Source organism: Silurus aristotelis, assembly GCF_946808225.1.
Source record: "Silurus aristotelis genome assembly, chromosome: 7".
NCBI classification, from domain to species: domain Eukaryota; kingdom Metazoa; phylum Chordata; class Actinopteri; order Siluriformes; family Siluridae; genus Silurus; species Silurus aristotelis.
The window spans coordinates 6702148-6721713 of NC_139580.1; the positions used below are offsets into that span (position 1 = coordinate 6702148).

The window sequence follows — 19566 nt, forward strand, 5'->3', positions numbered from 1 at the left end:
ATATACATTTCCCTAAATTTCTAATTAATTCTAATTTTCTGGAATATTTCCCAAATTCCCCAGATGATGTTCCCATAAGCAAGACTCTCGAACTTTATCTGCTCTAACAGATTTGGAGAAAAACACCTGCCATATTGATATAATATTGTGTGATATAGTACCTTAATTCAATAAACCGTTTGTGTGCAGGTTAAAGTAGCTGACAGCGTAACTGAGATTGAGCTGGACGGTCTGACACCTGCAACCGAGTACACCGTCACAGTCTATGCCATGTACGGAGATGAAGCCAGTGACCCCCGGACAGGCCAGGAGACCACACGTAAGTGTGAGAGAGTGTGTGATAATGTAGGCTTTGGGCCATATGCAGTTATACCAGTGATACTTGTACTGACTATGGATATTTGTATTATTATTATTATTGTTGTTGTTGTTATTGTTATTGTGAACAGGGCATATCTTGCCTGTGTATTGGCTTGGTAGTGCATGTGTAAAGAGATAGTATTCACACCAGTGTGAGCAGCGCAGTTAGAGTGGATTCCATCTGTGACTTCAGTTACCAACGAACATCTCAAGACGAGCAATTCTCCAACTTCAGTTACACTACACTGTAAAAATAAAGAAATTAAAATATTTTTTAATTTGACCATATTGTTAAACTCCTCATATTCACTTCTACTTTTTTATCTACTGCCCCGGTTCCTTGTGTTGTTTAGAATTTTTCTCACTTGGCCCAAGGGGCTTCAAGCCAATTGTTTGGGTGATAAAAAAAACCCAAAAAACCTTGGCATCATTCTTGGCTTTTCTGAAAAGTTTAATTTTGTGGTGCTGCCAGCGGTGTTGTTCAAAGGGACCATGTTCATCCTGAGTCGCAGCCACTTCCTGAAGAATTGCATATAAAATACCGACTGAGAAGAAAAAGCCTGTTGTGAAAAAAAAACAAGGAAATGCACAATTCTTTCACTCTTTCAGCTAGCTAGATAGCTAGGGTTGGGATGGATACAAAAAGCACAATCCAGTGTGTGTGTGTGTGTGTGTGTGTGTGTGTGTGTGAGTGAAAGGGGGTTGGTTCTGATTCCTTTGCACTTTTCCTCTCTTTTTCCAGTTCCTCTCAGTCCGGCTCGAGATCTGCGTATCACTGATGTGACCCACAACTCCGCTAAGCTCAGCTGGCAGGCCGCGTCGCGTAAAGTTAAAAGCTACCGCATCATGTATGTGAAGACGGATGGAGTCCAGACCAACGAGGTGAAGATTTACACTGACTTGATTATTCGGTTGCATGAAATCTTCCTCACATGGAATGTGCTCAGTTCAAGATTTATTATAACGAGATACTTTCATTATAAAGAGTCATTTTTACTCTGAAATGACCATTTTAAAATACATTTTATGCCCAAATGTTCATGGACCACTGACCATTGACCATAACATCCAATTCCTCATTTAGTCCTCATTCGCTGTTACAGAAACCTCCACTCTCCTGGAACAAGGTTCCTCTAGATGATGGAGTGTGCTTGTGGAGAATCCTTTAGACACAAGGGTGTTAGTAAAGTGCTGATGTAGGTGAGGAGGCGCAGGATGCAGTCAGCGTTCACATTCTTCATGTTCAATAGGTTTGAGGTCTATAGCAGGAGATCTTCCACTCCAACCCATGTAAAGCATGTCTTCATGGGGCATTTCAATGCAGGAATAGGTTTGGGTCTCCTATTTTAAGTGAAGGGAAAATTGAATGTTACCACTTCCAAAGACTTCATATACAGCAGTGTGCCTCCAACTATGTGGAAACAGTTTGGGAAAGAACCTCAGGAGGCCCAATACCTTTGTTCATATAGTGTATAACTAAACAACTAGCTTTGAAAAACAAGGCTTTTAAGCACTTAATGTCATTAAGTTATTTATCTTAAAGCATATTATTCTGTATCAACCAAGAACTACAAACAATTTATTGTCATTTATGTTCTTCAGATTTTCCCATTCATGTTCTCACATATTTATGTATCAGTGAGCATATTTTCTCAAGTACCTGGGGAAGGTGGTAGCTTAGTGGTGAAGGCATTAAACTTTGGATCCAGAGCTCACAAGGTCAAATCCCAGCCACAACAGGCTGCTACTTCTGGGCCCCTGAGCAAGGCCCTTAACCCCATAACTGCTCAGTTGTATGAATGGGATAAATGTAAGTCGCTTCGGAAAAGGTCGTCTGACAAATTATGTAAATGTAAGTGCCTTTTATGCCACTGTGGTGTGCATGGAATATTTAATGTAATTAATTGTTTCATTACTTTTGCTAGGTTGATGTGGGTCGAGTTACTACAAAGCTGCTAAGTGACCTCACCTCGCAGACAGAGTACACTGTAGCCATCTACGCCATCTACGATGAGGGACAAGCCGATCCCCTCACAGACAGCTTCTCAACGAGTCAGAATAACCACACGTGTCTATATACACTATTTGAAATTACTTTTTAGCACCAAGCAGCCGCCATAGTTTTTGTGTTGTGTTTCTCTGTGTGTGCGTGTGTGTGTGTGTGTGGTTGTATAGAGTGGGTTCCTGTCCCGGTGAATGTGAGGAGCAGTGACGTGGCTACAGACAGTTTCAGAGTGAGCTGGCAGCATGCGGCGTCTGACATTTCCCTCTACAGGCTCTCCTGGATGCCGGCCAACGGAGGAGAGACCAGAGAGGTTAGTAAAAAGAAACCATACACTTGTATGGACACTGATCGTACAGGAGGATTCATATCTCCATTTAGTATATACATGGAGTCTTATCAGCATTTATTCATTACAGATTTGTATGTATGATGTTAGAATGATAAAGGAATAAATCTGTATCTGGTTTGTGAAACTGTAAATGAAATTGCAATGTGGAAAATGAATAATTCAGCGGTGTGTAAATCAACTACTCCTATATTTACATATACGGTATAAACTGTATACATAATACGCAGATTATTTACACTGATATAAATCAAATTTACATGAGGCAACTCCTAATTTACCATGTAGTTATACTAGACCAAGAAAAAAACATCGATCGTCCAAGTATGAGCAAGTAGACTTAGTCAAATATCTTGCTGCAGGTATTTGGATGTGAACTTAACCATGTGATGCAGCATGTTAAAAACAAGTTAAATAAAGAAATAAACTATACGGACAACAGTATTGACACCTGATTTTTCCAACTATATGTGGTTCTTCCTCAAACTGTTACCATAAAGTTGGAGACACAAAATTGTATTTTGATACAGTAGCTTTAATTTTCCCTTACTTGAACTAAGAGCCCCAAACCTGTTCCAGCATGTCAATGCTCCTGTGCACATGGGTTTGAGTGTCAAATTGTGAATGGCCTGCTGAGGAGCTCTAGCCTCAACCCTATGAGATTAATGTGAACACTGGCTGCACCTCAGGTCTCTTCACCTCACTCATATCAGTACCTGACTTTACTAACACCTGGGTGCTGATTAAGCACAAAGATCAATAAGCACACTCCAAAATCTAGTGGAACAACGTTACAGAAGAGTGGAGGTTATTATACAATTTGAATGGCCACGTAATGTGGAATGGAAAGCGTCAAAAAAGACATTAATTTTATGGTCAGGTGTCTAGAAACCTTTTGCAGCTTTTTTAATTTCGGTCTTATTGCTTTTTAATATATTTCATTTGTAAATATATTCACTAAAACAGATAAATAAACAAATACACTTTTAACCTCTCACAAACTCTTTCAATTATTTTCGACATATTTTTGTTATTAACACCTTGGGTCTGTCACCGCTGTTGTTTACAAATATTTGGTTATTACTTTTTTCATCTGTATATAAAAGCCCCACAATACTGTAGCTGTAAATCTAATCAGCCTATCATCATGGTAATGTACAATATTATGTAAAACTGTTTCTCTCTCTATTTCTCTTTCTCACACTCTTTATTTCTCTCACTCTGTAGATGGTGGTTGGGGGTAATCTTAATTCCTATGTGATTACGGGTCTGAGGCCACTAACTGAGTATGAGGTCACACTCACTGGCATCTACAAAGACAAAGCCGAGAGCGAGAAAGTCGTGCTCAGTGAAACTACAGGTAATCGAACTTCAAATACAGCACTAATATCATCACTGTAGTACTGATATAATCTAACGCCAAACAAAGCACTAACCCACACTGGTGGACAGTGAGGAAGTAAATGTAATTCGTTACTGCACTTAAGTAGCGATTTTTACTTTAACTTCACTACACTTTTAACTCGACTACAATTTGTGAAATCAGTCGTTCCTTTTTGTTCACAAGCGAATAAAAACTTAACTGGTCAAGCCACCAATCAGGGTTGAGCGTGTGCTCTGTTTTACAGTTGTTTTAATTGGCGCTTGGTGTATTTACTTATCACCAACATACAGTTCAGCATCAGTGCTTCAACTGGAACTTTTTCGAGAGGAATAAATGATGGCAGAAACTCCTCGAACTCGCCACAACACCCGTGTCCTTATTTGCGTGATTCTGAATTTCTGAAAGTAGTTTAAAAGAAGGTTTCGGACTATTAAGTTCTTGGACTTTAATTCTATTAAAAGATTAGTGTGCAAAAAGTAACATAAACTGAGTTGAATAAGCAAAAATGTTAACAGGAACATTATAGCTGTAATAAATCATAGCACTTTGGATCAGAGGTGGGAGTAAGTCACTAAATGCAAGTCTCAAGTCAAGTTCAAGTCTTAACATTGCAAGTCAAAGTCAAGTCAAGTCATTCTGTTGTAAGGGTTAAGTCAAGTCAAGTCAAGTCATACTCTTTGTCAAGTCAAGTCAAGTTGCAACTTAGTCATCAAGTCATACCAAGTCGCACACAGATTTGTTTGACACATTTTTTAACTCAGGGACTTTTATTACTTATTTAGACACAGAGGGCTGATGATGGGTTACAAAAATAAATAAATTAACTTGTGTGTAATAAAATATCATTAAGAAGCACTTTAAATGCTCTAAAATAAAAATAAATTAAATGAACAAGTAAACAAGAATTAATAAAACTTTTCCCATCTTGTGCTAGCCCTACATATAGTTATTTTGCTGTCCCCTATGAAAGTGTAAACTAAACAAAAACATTCAACATTTCAATATAATCCAATCAGGGCAACGTGAACACGCTTAAAAAAAAACTAAGAACATTACAGTGAATTGCATTTAAAAAAAATCTAACTGGACAAAACTGTATCGGTCATTTGTGAGCGATGGGGTCGCATTATCACTCCCCCATGGCTGAATACATGTTCAACTGGTGCACTAGATGCTGGAATTGCTATAAGCCTGGTAGTCACCTTAAATAAAGAGAGCAATGCATTCCTATTTATAGACCAAAACTGAAGAGCATTCTGTCCATCACAAATGTCAAGGTAGTGGTGAAGCTGGATAAGCGGACTAGAGCACGAATTGGTTTTCTGTTTTTTGCGGTAACCTGTGAAAAGTCCAGATTGATGCCCTGCCTCTGGCTCTCCAACTTGGACTTCAGGGTTACTGGTGGAAGCTGGAGATTGCGTGGTCTTGTGTGCCTCTTCGATAATCAGGTCTGAAAAACACAGAACATTCATTGCAAAATGTTGAAGATATGTCTGGATTATAAATTATAGTTAGTTACTGAGTTACAGACATGACCTCTATACTAAAATAATTTATAGACCAATTTGTGTTATATTTCAAATTGAACAATATTATTTAATTACAAAGCTACCTTTAATCATTGTAGACACTACCTCCTTGGTCTAATCAGGAGCTAAGACATCATGCATTAACCACATCGTGCCAAAGGAGGGGTCAAGTAATGCAGCTTTCAGGTAGAGAGGGTCTGAGAAGGGAAGGGTTGCCGCATCATGCTCACCATCTTCCATCCTTACATTGACAAAGATCCCTTTGAATCTTCTTTTAAGGGAGGCCTGTAGGCTATTTATAAAGCCACCCAAGTAGCACACATTGTCTTTTTCATTCTCTAAATGGTGATTTAATGAGAGAACACATGGAGCCACTGCACTGATTGTCACTACTTTTTCTCCCTGGGTAAGATCGGTGGCCTCTGCAAAGGGGTGTAAGATGTGGACAAGTTTTTGTAATTGGCTCCACTCTCGTGATGTGAAGATCAGTTCTTTATGGCCAACATTTGAAAGAACTACGCCCAGTCTTTGGTTTTCACATGCAAGAATTGCTTTTAACTGTCTCAGTGTGGAATTCCAGTGAGTAGTCACTGAAGCTGGGATTCCATGTTGACCGAACTCCGACTCAAAGTTCTCTTTGAAAGAAGAACTGGTGTGTAGCAATGAGCTCAATTTTGAGGACTTTGACAAACTGGCACTTGCATCTTTTGTGTCTTTAAGGCCATCCCCTATGACCAACTGCAAGGTATGAGCAAAACACTGGAGTCTGGTTTGTGATGTCAAAGTTCTATCCATCATCTCTTGGATAGAACGGATTCTATCCGTTCTATCCATCAGCTCCTCTACAGACACATCATTCCACATCTCTGTGTCATCAAGACTATCCTCCACCTCCTCCTCTGGTCCTGGAAAGCAGACAGTGAAGGCTTTCTTCATGTTGGCCACATTATCGCATATCACATGTGAAATCTTCTTCTTGATGTGATACTCATCACATATTTGTTGACATTTTTCACATATGTTTTCACCAGTGTGTGATCCTTTAAACCGGTCACATGCTAGCAAGTTTGACTGTAGCTTCAGATTGTCATTTTCAATGTCGAGCCAGTGTGCTGTGACCCCTAAAAAGCCCCTCATTTTACGGTCAGACCAAATGTCAACGGTCACTGACACATTGTCTATTCTGGCAAGTTCCATTTTTAATTTAAGCTTCCTTTGGCTCACCTGATCTTCAAGTTTTGAGGTCATTGTGCGTCTACAAACAGGAGTGTATTTACTGTCCACAATCGACAAAAAGTGATGAAAGTTTTTATTGTCAATTATTGACAATGGAAGATTGCAGTTTATGATCAGGTCTGATAGTATTAAGTGCGTTATTGCTTTTTGCTGAGGATGACTACTGCTGTAGAGTGGAACAGTGCGCTGGTCAAAGAACTGCAAGATGCGAGGCTGCGTTGAGTCTATCTAAAATTTGGCCTTAAGGTACTCTTCATATCTAAAAGAAAAGAAAAGCACCTATTACTTTATGTAATAGACACATGTTCTTGACCACTATTTCGGTGGGCGTGAACGTTACTGTCAAATAACTTGTGTAATGCAATTTTCGTTTCAACACTGATTCTGATGAGTGTGGACCTCAAGTTTACATTATTATATCGCTAACTGTTTGATTTAAGTTGGAAGTAGATAGATACCACAGAAAACCTCGTGCTTGAAAACTAGCAAAACATTTGCGTTGCCCCAGTGACCAACCACTACTTACTTCTCGCTGTGCAACTTGAAGTGACGAATGAAATTTGAAGTTGTGGCCGATGAATCACTTATCTTGGCACTGCAGATATTACACACAGCCGTTCTTTTCTTGGCCGTGTACACGTAATCTCTAAACCCAAACTTTATTATCCTCGGGGCTGGGGCTGGTGTTGTTGTTGCGGTGTTCATGTTGTCTTGTCCGCGGAGGGATCTGCTGAGGGATCTAGCGTCTAGCGGTTTACGCATGCGTAAGAGTAGCTTGGGTTCGCCGACTTATTGGAAAATATATAGTTCATTCTTAAATATATAAAATAAATCACAATAATTGCAAAAAATTATTTTCCACAAGTCATTTCAAGTAAATAGGCACAAGTCCGAGTCAAGTCTAAAGTCACAAGGAGCAAGTCTAAAGTCAAGTCAAGTCTTTTCAGAGATCTAGTCAAGTAAGTCTCAAGTCCAGAAAATTGTGACTCGAGTCTGACTTGAGTCAAGTCATATGACTCGAGTCTCCCACCTCTGCTTTGGATGCTTAAGTACATTTGAAGGCAAATACTGTTTGTACTGAAGTGAGTATTTAAAGGGAGCACTTTTACTTTGACTGGAGTCATATTTTACCTACTGTATCTCTACTTTAACTCAACTGCATGGTTCGTCTACTTCGTCCACCACTACTAACCCATCACTGAAATACTACCTTTAATCTAACACCAAACACAGAACTAATCCTACCCTGTGAGTGGCAGATCATTAAACACAACTAATATTCCATTGGTAAAATTCCAGATAACCAACCAACACACACAGCCCGAATCTCCATTTAAAGGTTCATATAATTCAACATCACAGAAAATTTCCCCCCCAATAAAAGCATCTTTAAAAATTCAGGTAATCTAACACCACTTTCAGCACTAATTTCATAAGTGAAACTGCAGGTGATCAAACAAAGCACCAAACTTCAGTAATAGATAATCTCTTAATGTTGTTTTATGTAGCACCAAGGTTCTTGAGGAACGTTGTGTCATTTCACTTGTACTGCGTATTGTACTGCGTCAGTTATGTAGGGTTAAAATGACAATAAAAGCTTCTTGACTTGACTTGATCTTACACCAAACAGAGCACTAATCTCATTTAGTGAAATGGTAGATAATCAATCATCAAACACAGCACTAATCTAACAATAATTAATGTTTTTTTTAACCTTTTAACCCTTTGTTTATATATATTTTTATAGTTGCTAGAACAACAACAGTGGCTACTACGACCACTAGCACAACTGCAGAAGGTTTGTAGACCTGCTTCGGAGTTATTTTGGATGAATTGAATTTTAAGAAATGCCACTGTTTTTATTTATGATTAAACGTGTGCGTAATTTTAGTGGTCAGGACGGGGGTGCGAGGTCTTCAGCTCAGCGACTTTACTACATTCAGCATGGGTGCATCGTGGGAACTCCTGGGCTCGAACGTGCGTCAGTACAGAGTGTCCTACATTTCGGCACGTGGTGACAGAGCTGAACAAGTGGTGAGTGTGGATTTGATTTGATTTATTTGATTTATTTATTTCATCACTCACACGACACACAGTACCGATACACTACAGCTGGCTTTTTTAATATGCTGTATGTCTGTATTTTTTGAGTTATTTTACTGTATTTGATGCTTGGCCACAGGTCTTTTGCTTGCTGTAACCCTCATTTAGTTTGTTCCTCTAAATTCCACTTAGTTGCATGTTAACATTCTTCATGGTACTGTATCCTGTGCTCATTTTATTTGTGCCTGTATTTACATTCAGTTTCCATTTAAAAGAAATGTTTTGTATTCAAACGTACTGGCAGGACTTCAGCACCCTAAATAGACTGGACAGTTCCTCACATATAAAAATGCTTTGCGTCAGCTTTAGTCTGGTGTTAAAACGGTTCTATTAAAAAAAAAAAGCTCATGCAGAGTACATGGTCAATTAATTTTCATCTGAAACTTGTTTTACGTGTGTGTGTGTGTGTGTGTGTGTGTGTGTGTGTGTGTGTGTGTGTGTGTGTGTGTGTGTGTGTGTGTGTGAGAGAGGAATTTCTATCATTTTTTACCTGAAATGACAAGTAGTAGGAACTAGATGGGAACAATTGGAGTAAGGATTTATATGATCTTATCTTATGTTATGAGTGTTTTCTCTTTTTGAAATGTTAGTACTTATGTGAGACAGTAATATAATTATGCTCACACAGGTGCTTATATTTTAAATTGCATTAGAGTCAGTGTATATCAAAAGCACAGATTATCTCCTACATTTATAATCTTCAGTGCAATGTGGTCCAAAATTACATTCAGATTTACTTGGGTTGTGAGGTCCATATGTTACTAATAGTGTTAATATTAATGTTTGAACCCTTACATACAGTTCAAATTCCATGTTTTTAAAGTATTTCAATTTAGATCGGTATCAAGAATACCCTCCTAATAAGTGCCTAAACCAAATGATCAGATCTACAGATCTTTTTACAATTTATAAATAACCAATCTGACATAATGGGTATGACATAATAAATGGATGATTAATCCTATATTAATTTTTCAGAGAGCAGGGAGAATGTATTTTTTAAGTTTTTTATGTTTTAGACCAATCGTTTTTGGATAAAAACATCTACTATCACACAATCAGTGGTGGACAGTAACAAAGTGAATGTATTTAGCTTTTTTTTATGTATCTGTACTTTACCCAAGTATATACATCTGGGGAGACATTAACTTTAACATTATTACATTTCAAAGTAAAATATCGTACCTTTTACTCAACTACATCAAAATCAGTCGTTCTGTTTTACAAAAGACGTGAAAACATAACAGCTATAATGATGTGAATTATAAAAATATACATTTATTATATAACTGTGTACAACCATTACAACATACAACATTAGAAGGTTGCTTTGAAGAATTCAAGAGTTATATTTATATTAAGTTTGTAATCTTGCATATCAGTGTAGATTTATACATTGAACATAAAATTCCCATCATTTTTCTTGATTTAACACACACTGATAAATCTAAAATGCATTTTAATAGATATGGGTCAAATCTGAAGCCTCAAAGAACAGAAAATTGTAGCACTTGCCCAAAAGTATAATATTTCATTTCATTATTGTGTATTTTAGGAGAAGTCCTCAAATTTCAGGCTAAAAGAATGACATTTAGGGTATTTTAATTGCTGTTAAATGCCAAAACGGGTTAGATTTCATTAGTTGTTCATCGATGACATTAACATTAATAGGGGAGAGTTGAAATGTTCACACATTTTTGCGCACGTTTTTGTGATTTAGATTGTCCTGATATTTATGCCTGACCTTGAACCTTAAGGACTTCCTTTACTGTAGATCATGGTTCCTGGCAATCAGAACTCGGTGGTGCTGCAGCCGTTGCTTTCAGATACAGAATACAGAGTGAGCGTGACAGCCATCTACGCCGACGGAGAAGGAACCGCCGTTACACGTTCCTCTCGCACACGTACGTGCCTAATCTACGTGCGATTACAGGTGATGTAGACTAAGCGTTCCTTCTCAATCATTTGTAATCTCGCTTTTTTCCTCTCAGTGCCTCTTATTGCTCCAAAGAACCTGAAAGTGTCAGAGGAGTGGTATAATCGCTTCCGCATCACCTGGGACACCCCCCCCTCTCCTACCATGGGATACAGGGTCATCTACCAGCCTGTCTCAGGTAAACACACTTCCACCGCTTGTGAGAGATGAGCTGTTGTGCTGTTATTTGCATATTGTAAATTAATATTACTATTAATATTAATATTTTGTCAATCGCATGCTATTGATCATTGCTCAGTCTCGCATCAGTACTGAAATTGCCGTTTCTTCCTGAATTATTGAGACACAATACTGCTGAATGAAGACCAGCATCTTTGGTGCACTAATGATCTGAATGTAAATATTTTTTACATTTGTTATATGATCACACACTGAAGTGATTTTGGTTAACGGCCGCACTTGACCCTGTCACCAGTTCACAACCTTTGATAGATACTGACCACTGCAGACCTGAACCCCCCACAAGAGCTGCAGTTTTGGAGATGCTCTGACTCAGTTGTCTAGCCCTCACAATTTAGCCCTTGTCAAACTACTCGCATAAATCCTTACTCTCACCCATTTTTCCTGCTTCTAACACATCAACTTTGAGAACAAAATGTTCACTTGCTGTCTAACAAATAAATCCCTCGCACTAACAGATGCCATGATGAAGAGATAATCAGTGTTCTTCACTTCACTGCACATACGTTTAACGCCTATAAATTTGTAAAGTTAAACTTTTATGAGTGAACAAGTGACGACTGTGGCAGGAAAAAACATGACATGGTATAAGGAAGAAACCTTGAGAGGAACCAGACACAAAAAGCCCTCGTAAAAATCTGTATTCAACATCTGCATATTTCAAAACAGTCTCACAGCAAACTATAGTCTATAGATGTTTCTCAGTTGAGTTTGCATGTGTCAATTGATGTGATTTGTGTGTGTGTGTGGGTGTACGTGTGTGTGTGTGTGTGTGTGTGTGTGTGTGTGTGTGTGTAGTACCAGGCCGAGCTCTGGAGACATTCGTTGGTGACGATGTGAACACCATGCTGATCCTAAACCTGGTGAGTGGGACAGAGTACAGCATAAAGGTCATTGCCACGTACACCACAGGCTCCAGCGACGCTCTCACCGGAAGAGCAAAAACACGTGAGTACCCCAACAGTCCACTCGTAAACCTGAGTTTCACAGTAAGCTACTACAACACTGTGAGATGGCTGTGACTTGTGATAGAGGAACTGTAAAGGAACGCACAGGACAAACTGATATTAATTAGGTTTTTTTTTTTTTTTTTTAAACAAAATAATGTTCTAATAATCTCTTTCTGTTTTTCCTTCCTCCAGTATACCTAGGTGTAACTAATCTGAACACCTATCAGGTACGCATGAACAGTATGTGTACTCAGTGGCAGCCTCATTCCCACGCCACCCAATACCGCGTGTCCATCGAGTCCCTGCTCAGTGAGTACAATTATAACTCAGATCACGTCCTAGTTCATTTCCACTGTGCCACTTCCACCTGAGGAAATAGTTTATGAACTTTTTTGAGATTAAGTGAGGTTTGCTAGATGACCATTTGGAAGCCTGAGAGATTTTTCTTTTGAAATCATTTAATTTAAAATGCCAGTCGATGAGTTATGGCCGATTTCTACAAGAGAGAATCATGAAACATATTGTAACCCAACAGCAACCATATTGTGCACCTACAGTGTATTCAGTTGATCTTTATTTGTATAGCACAACATCAATAGATATTATCACAAAGCAGGTTTACAAAAATACAGATGTTTAGGTCTCCAATCAGCAAGCCAGAGGTCACAATGAGGAAAAACTCCTTAAAGCATGAAAAATAAGACAAACTTCAAAAAGAGAATCAATGCACTTATGGATGACACTGAATTATGGAATTATAAATCATTACAGTATGCATTATAGAAGAGTAAAGTGCATTATATGAGGTGGAATCAAAAAATGACAAGTTTTGTAAATCACCAACAGATGGCAGCACAGGGCTGCATGCACAGTCACAGGAATCACCAAACATCATTAGTCGGTGCAATGATGTGCAAGGGAACTATTATAAAGTTGATTATTTGTAAACATTGATAGAATACTTTCTTGTAAACAGAGTTGGTCTCGAAACCTTTTGATACCACCTCGTAAAACAGAAGACAGAATGGGACAGATGTATGTTGACAAAAGCAGATCTTAAGAAATGCAGATCTATAGCATGCAGGTTAAATGATCCACTGAAGCACACTGCATGCTGTCAAACCGCATCGTGCGAGTAATTGGGCCGATTTAGCATGCGCATGCCAAATCACCAGAAAAAGCCTTTGTCTAAGATGAGCGTGTAGTTTTAGATTTTCGTACGTGTGTGTGATGGAGATGGTTGTGGCTTATAATCAGGCAAATTCACAATCTTTCTCATTAGATGGATAAAGAATTGAGCTCTTGGTAAATCTGCCCTCTAAAGGCAGACAAACGATTAAGGCCATGCCGGATATGAAAGAGACACTGATCTTGCACACACACACATAAAATTATACACACACACACACACACACACACACACACACACACACACACACACACACACACACACACACAAATCGCTCTTCATGCATTAAGTTGTATCAAAAGTGGAACTCCTTAAAAACTTTAGAAATTGGATTTCGGTTTCATTCAGAGTGATAACATTGAATTCAAAACGTATACTTTTTTCTGGTCATTAATTTTTCCTATTCTACAGAGACTGTTAGGCATTGGGGTCACAGCTTGCTTGCTAAGACTGGTAGGCACTGAGGTCACACCTCTGTCACAGAGACTAATAGGCACTAAGGACACACCTCTGTCACTGAGACTAATAGGCACTGAGGTCACACATCTGTTACTGAGATCGATGGCTGGAATAAGAGCTCATTATCAAAATCATTAGAAATAATGATTAATCTCTGTGTGTTTTGAGAACATTTTATGTTTGTTATGTTTATTGTTGCTAAGCAGCTTTATAACGATCTTGGTTTAGACCTTTAATGACTTAGCCAAAGAAATTGTGCCAAATGAGCAATACATTTCTTAACCACAAAGCTTTAGATCAGCCACACTTGAAAGGAGATACCCATCTGCCTCTGTTTTTTTGGTAAATAGCAGTATAATACTTAATCATGGTAAAAAATAAAGTGTAACACATTAGCTTGTGTTAATGAACAAGATGTTATCAATGAATAATAAGTTTCAATATGAGCACAGACAAGTTAAGGCAAAATTCAGCTTTCAATCATAGCAGTTTTGAAGTTTATCTAGGGCATCCAGGTGAGATTATTCGCCACTGTTGTGACGAGGACGTCTCTAGGTTACCTATGTAACCCTAGTTCCCTAAGAGAACAAGATGCTGTGTCGAAACGCTTTGGGAACACGCCCGAGTGTTCACGCTCTGAAATAATGTGTGTAATCAGTCAAAGATTTGACACTGGCCGTCACCGGTGGGGTGACGTCCTGATCAGAAGTATAAAAGGCATTTGAATGAGAGCAGCGGCAGCTTCTGTAAAGGAGAAGGAATCGCTGCAGGGATGCCGGAGGTGTGGCATAGAAATGCAGCATCTCCTTCCCTCAGGGAACTAGGGTTACATACGTAACCTAGATACGTTCCCTTTCAGGAACTCGAGCTGCGTCAAAACGCTTTGGGAATGAGTGTCCAATCACACCGGACTGACCAGTCCCTGCCTAGTGTATGTCTGTCAACACAGCTAGAGAAGGACCCTTCCTTTGGACGTAGGTGTCCAGTGCGCGCACCAGACAGAGCCGGTTCAGTTTCTCCTGGTCTGGGGCCTGGAACAGAGGAGGATAGAATGCCTGTAATCTTATGGGTCGTGGGACGACCAAGTGCACCTGGAAGATGTAAGTCATACCGGGGGTACAGAAAGCCACTGGCCATACTCGGGGAACTACTCCAGGAAGGAGGGGACCACAGAAAGGGCCTGCAGGTCCCCTACCCTCTTGATAGAGCAGATGGCCAACAAGAACGCAGTCTTGATTGAAAGGTGCCTCCAAGATGCTTTGGCTAGAGGCTCGATGGCCAGGTCCCACCCAGGCACTCTAGGTCGTACAGGGGGGCCTCGGCCTCCGGGTGCTGCGGAGAAAATGCTTTACAATCGGGTCTCTGCCCAGAGATTGCCCGGCCACAGGGGCGTGATAAACCGAAATGGCGGACTTGTAGACTTTTAGGGTGGGTGGTGCCAACCCCTTGGTGAACTGTCCTTGGAGGAAATCCAGCACTGAACCAACCGGGCAGTAAACTGGATCCAGCTGGTGGTGCTCACACCACGTGCAGAACAGACGCCACCTGGCGGCATACAACCTCCCCGTGAAGGGTGCTCTGGAGTAAAGAATGGTCTCTACCACCCCGGTGGAGAGACCAGAACCTCGGAGCCGTGCCCCCTCAGGGGCCACAGCCACAGCCTCCACACCCCCAAGCTGAGAAAGGAGATCCCTTCTCAGAGGAATATCCCATGGAGGGTGCTCTAGAACTCCTAGAAGCAGCGCGACGGGGGGAAAGACCTCAGCCACGACTGAGCCATGGAGGAGGCTGGAGGAGTAAGGGAGCACCAGAGGGGACAGTGCAACATCTCTCAAAACGCAAACAGATCCACCTGGGCTCTCCCGAATTTTTCCCAAACCTGCTCCACCACTATTCCCCGGGTCTTAACCCCTGCCTCGACAGGGTGTCTGCTGCCTTGTTTAACCGGCCGGGGATAGAAACTGCTCTCAAAAAGGATCCGGTGCACCAGCCTGCACAGGGGGCATGAACGCAGACCTCCTTGATGGTTGATGTAGGAGACCACCGCAGTATTGTCCGTATGGACCAACACGTCTGAGAGGTAATGCTTCAGTGCTAGAAGCATGGCCAGCATCTCTAGGCAATTGATGTGCCAGAGTAGATGGGGCCCCTCCCACAGACCACCACTCATGATCGATCCTCACCCCGTGAGGGATGCATCCGTCGTTAGCGCTAAGCGACAACCGGGGACTCCCAGCACGAAGCCTAGAGATAGGAACCGGGGATCTCTCCAAACATCTAAGGCACGTCGATGGCAGCTTCTCACTGGAACGCCGCCACCTGTATCTTATTCTCCTGAAACCTTTCGACCACCGAGCTTACGGATTTGCTAAAGAGGCCAGAAGGGGGTTAGCGTGGCATGCAGCAGTTTGGCCCTGTCTCTATCAGACATCTCTGACAGCGTGAGCCACAGCTGCCTTTCTGTGGACACCGAAAGGCGTGCTTCCGAACCCTGCGAGTGAGTGCTGGACCGAGCAGGTGAGGTTGGAGATAGGGATATGACCGTCTCCAGCTGTGAACCCCAGGAGCTGGCACAGCACTCGGCGAACTGTAAGTGCTCATGGCTCCAAGAAGCACAGAAACTATTTATCAGGATTGTGTGTGGGTGTGTTATAGCAACCAGATCACGAGGGTGACAATGTGATGGCTGGGAACACTGTCAAGTCTGTGGCCATATGTTGTGATATCACCGGTCCCCAAAAATATGACTAATTAGTGTCATGAGCATTTTTGTTTATATTTCTTGATATTTTCGCTAAAGTAAATACTTTTATAACCAGATTGTCAGGAAGAAACACTATCTACTATTATGGGTTTCACCTATTTTAATAATGGATTAATATTTTTGTCCTAGGTATTGAGATATTCTTGAGCTAAGTGGTCTGTTTATTTACATTTTATTTTATATATATATAAATTTTATTTTATTTTTTTATTTTCTTTGTTTGTTGAACCCAGCCATTAGGGGGGCACAAGCCAGTGTACTCTTAGTGCCGGTCCCAAGCCCGGGTAAATGGGGAGGGTTGCGTTAGGAAGGGCATCCAGCGTAAAACATGTGCCAAATCAAATATGCGGATCACAAATGAGAATTTCATACCGGATCGGTCGAGGCCCGGGTTAACAACGACCGCCACAGGTATCGTTAGCCGACAGGGTACCGGTGGAAATTGGGCTACTGTTGGCCGAAGGAGGAGAAGGAGAGGAGGAAGGCGTCTACAGAGACGGCAGGAAAAGGAGCAGTGTAGGAGAGTAGAGGTTCGGGTTGGTACTTTAAATGTTGGTACTATGACGGGTAAAGGGAGAGAGATAGCTGATATGATGGAGAGGAGAAAGGTAGATGTGTTGTGTGTTCAGGAGACCAAGTGGAAAGGGAGTAAGGCCAGGAACATTGGAGGTGGGTTTAAACTGTTTTATCATGGTGTGGATGGGAAGAGAAATGGTGTAGGGGTGATTCTGAAGGAAGCGTACAGTAAGAGTGTAGTGGAGGTGAAGAGAGTTTCTGATAGGGTGATGATCGTGAAGGTGGAAGTTGAAGGGATGATGATAAATGTCATCAGTGCCTATGCTCCACAAGTTGGCTGTGAGATGGAGGAGAAAGAAAGATTCTGGAGTGAATTAGATGAAGTGGTAGATGGTGTACCTAGGAAAGAACGATTGGTGATTGGGGCAGACTTTAATGGGCATGTAGGTGAAGGGAACAGAGGTGATGAGGAGGTGATGGGTAGGTATGGTTTTAAGGAGAGGAATGTGGAAGGGCAGATGGTGGTAGATTTTGCTAAAAGGATGGAAATGGCAGTGGTGAACACGTATTTTAAGAAGAAGGAGGATCATAGGGTGACGTATAAGAGTGGAGGAAGGTGCACACAGGTGGATTATTTTCTGTGTAGGAGATGCAACCTGAAGGTGATTGGAGACTGTAAGGTGTTGGCGGGGGACAGTGTAGCTAGACAGCATCGGATGGTGGTCTGTAGGATGGTTTTGGAGGCGAAGAAGAAGAGGAGGAAAGTAAGGTTTGAAAGAAGAATAAGATGGTGGAAACTGAAGGAGGAAGAGTGTAGTGTGAGGTTCAGGGAAGAGGTCAGACAGGGGCTCGGTGGTGGTGAAGAGGTGCCGGATGATTGGGCAACTACTGCAGGAGTGATGAGGGAGGCAGCTAGAAAAGTACTTGGTGTGACATCTGGAAATAGAAAGCAAGACAAGGAGACGTGGTGGTGGAATGAGGAAGTGCAGGAGAGCATTAGGGGGAAGAGGTTGGCAAAACAGAAGTGGGATCGACAGAGTGATGAGAAAAGTAGGCAGGAGTACAAGGAGATGCGGCAGCAGGTTAAAAGGGATGTGGCGAAAGCCAAGGAAAAGGCATATGAGGAACTGTATAAGAGGTTGGACACTAAGGAAGGAGAAAAGGATTTATACCGATTGGCCAAGCAGAGGGACCGAGCTGGGAAGGATGTACTGCAAGTTAGAGCAATAAAGGATGGAGAGGGAAATGTGTTGACTAGTGAGGAGAGTGTGTTGAGAAGATGGAGGGAGTATTTTGAGCAGCTGATGAATGAGGAAAATCAGAGAGAGAGAAGGTTGGAGGATGTGGAGTTAGTGAAGCAGGATGTAGATAGGATTAGTAAGGAGGAAGTGAGAGCAGCGATTAAGAGGATGAAGAATGGAAAGTCGGTTGGACCAGATGACATACCGGTAGAAGCGTGGAGATGTTTAGGAGAGATGGCAGTGGAGTTTTTAACCAGATTGTTTAACAGGATTCTGGAAGGGGAGAGGATGCCTGAGGAATGGAGAAGGAGTGTGCTGGTACCGATCTTTAAGCATAAGGGAGATGTGCAGACCTGCAGTAACTACAGGGGAATTAAGTTGATCAGTCACACCATGAAGTTATGGGAAAGAGTAGTGGAAGCCAGGCTGAGAGAAGAGGTGACCATCTGTGAGCAACAGTATGGTTTCATGCCGAGGAAGAGCACCACAGATGCCTTATTTGCTTTAAGGATGTTGATGGAGAAGTATAGAGAAGGACAGAAGGAGCTGCATTGTGTATTTGTGGATTTAGAGAAAGCGTACGACAGGGTGCCGAGAGAGGAGTTGTGGTATTGTATGAGGAAGTCTGGTGTGTCAGAGAAGTATGTGAGGGTGGTGCAGGACATGTATGAGGACAGTGTGACGGCAGTAAAGTGTGCAGTAGGTACGACAGACTGGTTCAGGGTGAAGGTTGGACTGCATCAAGGATCGGCCCTGAGCCCTTTCCTGTTTGCAGTGGTGATGGACAGGTTGACGGACGAGGTCAGACAGGAGTCTCCCTGGACTATGATGTTTGCAGATGATATTGTGATTTGTGGTGAGAGTAGAGAGCAAGTTGAGAAGAGCCTGGAGAGGTGGAGATATGCGCTGGAGAGAAGGGGAATGAAAGTCAGTAGGAGTAAAACAGAGTACATGTGTGTAAATAAGAGGGAGGGCAGTGGAGTGATGCGGTTGCAGGGAGAAGAGGTGGAGAAGGTGGAGGAGTTCAGGTACCTGGGGTCAACAGTGCAAAGTAATGGAGAGTGTGTTAGGGAAGTAAAGAAAAGAGTGCAGGCAGGGTGGAGTGGGTGGAGAAGAGTGACAGGAGTGATTTGTGATAGAAGAGTATCTGCAAGAATGAAAGGGAAAGTTTATAGGACTGTGGTGAGACCTGCGATGTTGTATGGATTAGAGACAGTGGCATTGAGTAAAAGACAGGAGGTGGAGCTGGAGGTAGCAGAGCTGAAGATGTTGAGGTTTTCGTTGGGAGTGACGAGGATGGACAAGATT

The 19566-nt window shown here is 41.5% G+C and overlaps 1 protein-coding gene across 4 annotated transcripts in view; it reads left to right on the forward strand.

The window, feature by feature from the left end:
* col14a1b (collagen, type XIV, alpha 1b) overlaps window positions 1–19566 on the forward strand; it is a 98954-nt gene that overhangs the window by 46997 nt on the left and 32391 nt on the right. For all 4 annotated transcript variants that reach the window (XM_083546909.1, XM_083546908.1, XM_083546910.1 and 1 more), the window contains 11 exons: window positions 190–319; window positions 1103–1242; window positions 2286–2412; window positions 2536–2675; window positions 3939–4071; window positions 8608–8658; window positions 8752–8894; window positions 10738–10867; window positions 10955–11077; window positions 11938–12087; window positions 12282–12398. In XM_083546909.1, coding sequence (XP_083403035.1) covers window positions 190–319; window positions 1103–1242; window positions 2286–2412; window positions 2536–2675; window positions 3939–4071; window positions 8608–8658; window positions 8752–8894; window positions 10738–10867; window positions 10955–11077; window positions 11938–12087; window positions 12282–12398 — 1384 coding nt within the window. The remainder of the gene's footprint in view (window positions 1–189; window positions 320–1102; window positions 1243–2285; window positions 2413–2535; window positions 2676–3938; window positions 4072–8607; window positions 8659–8751; window positions 8895–10737; window positions 10868–10954; window positions 11078–11937; window positions 12088–12281; window positions 12399–19566) is intronic.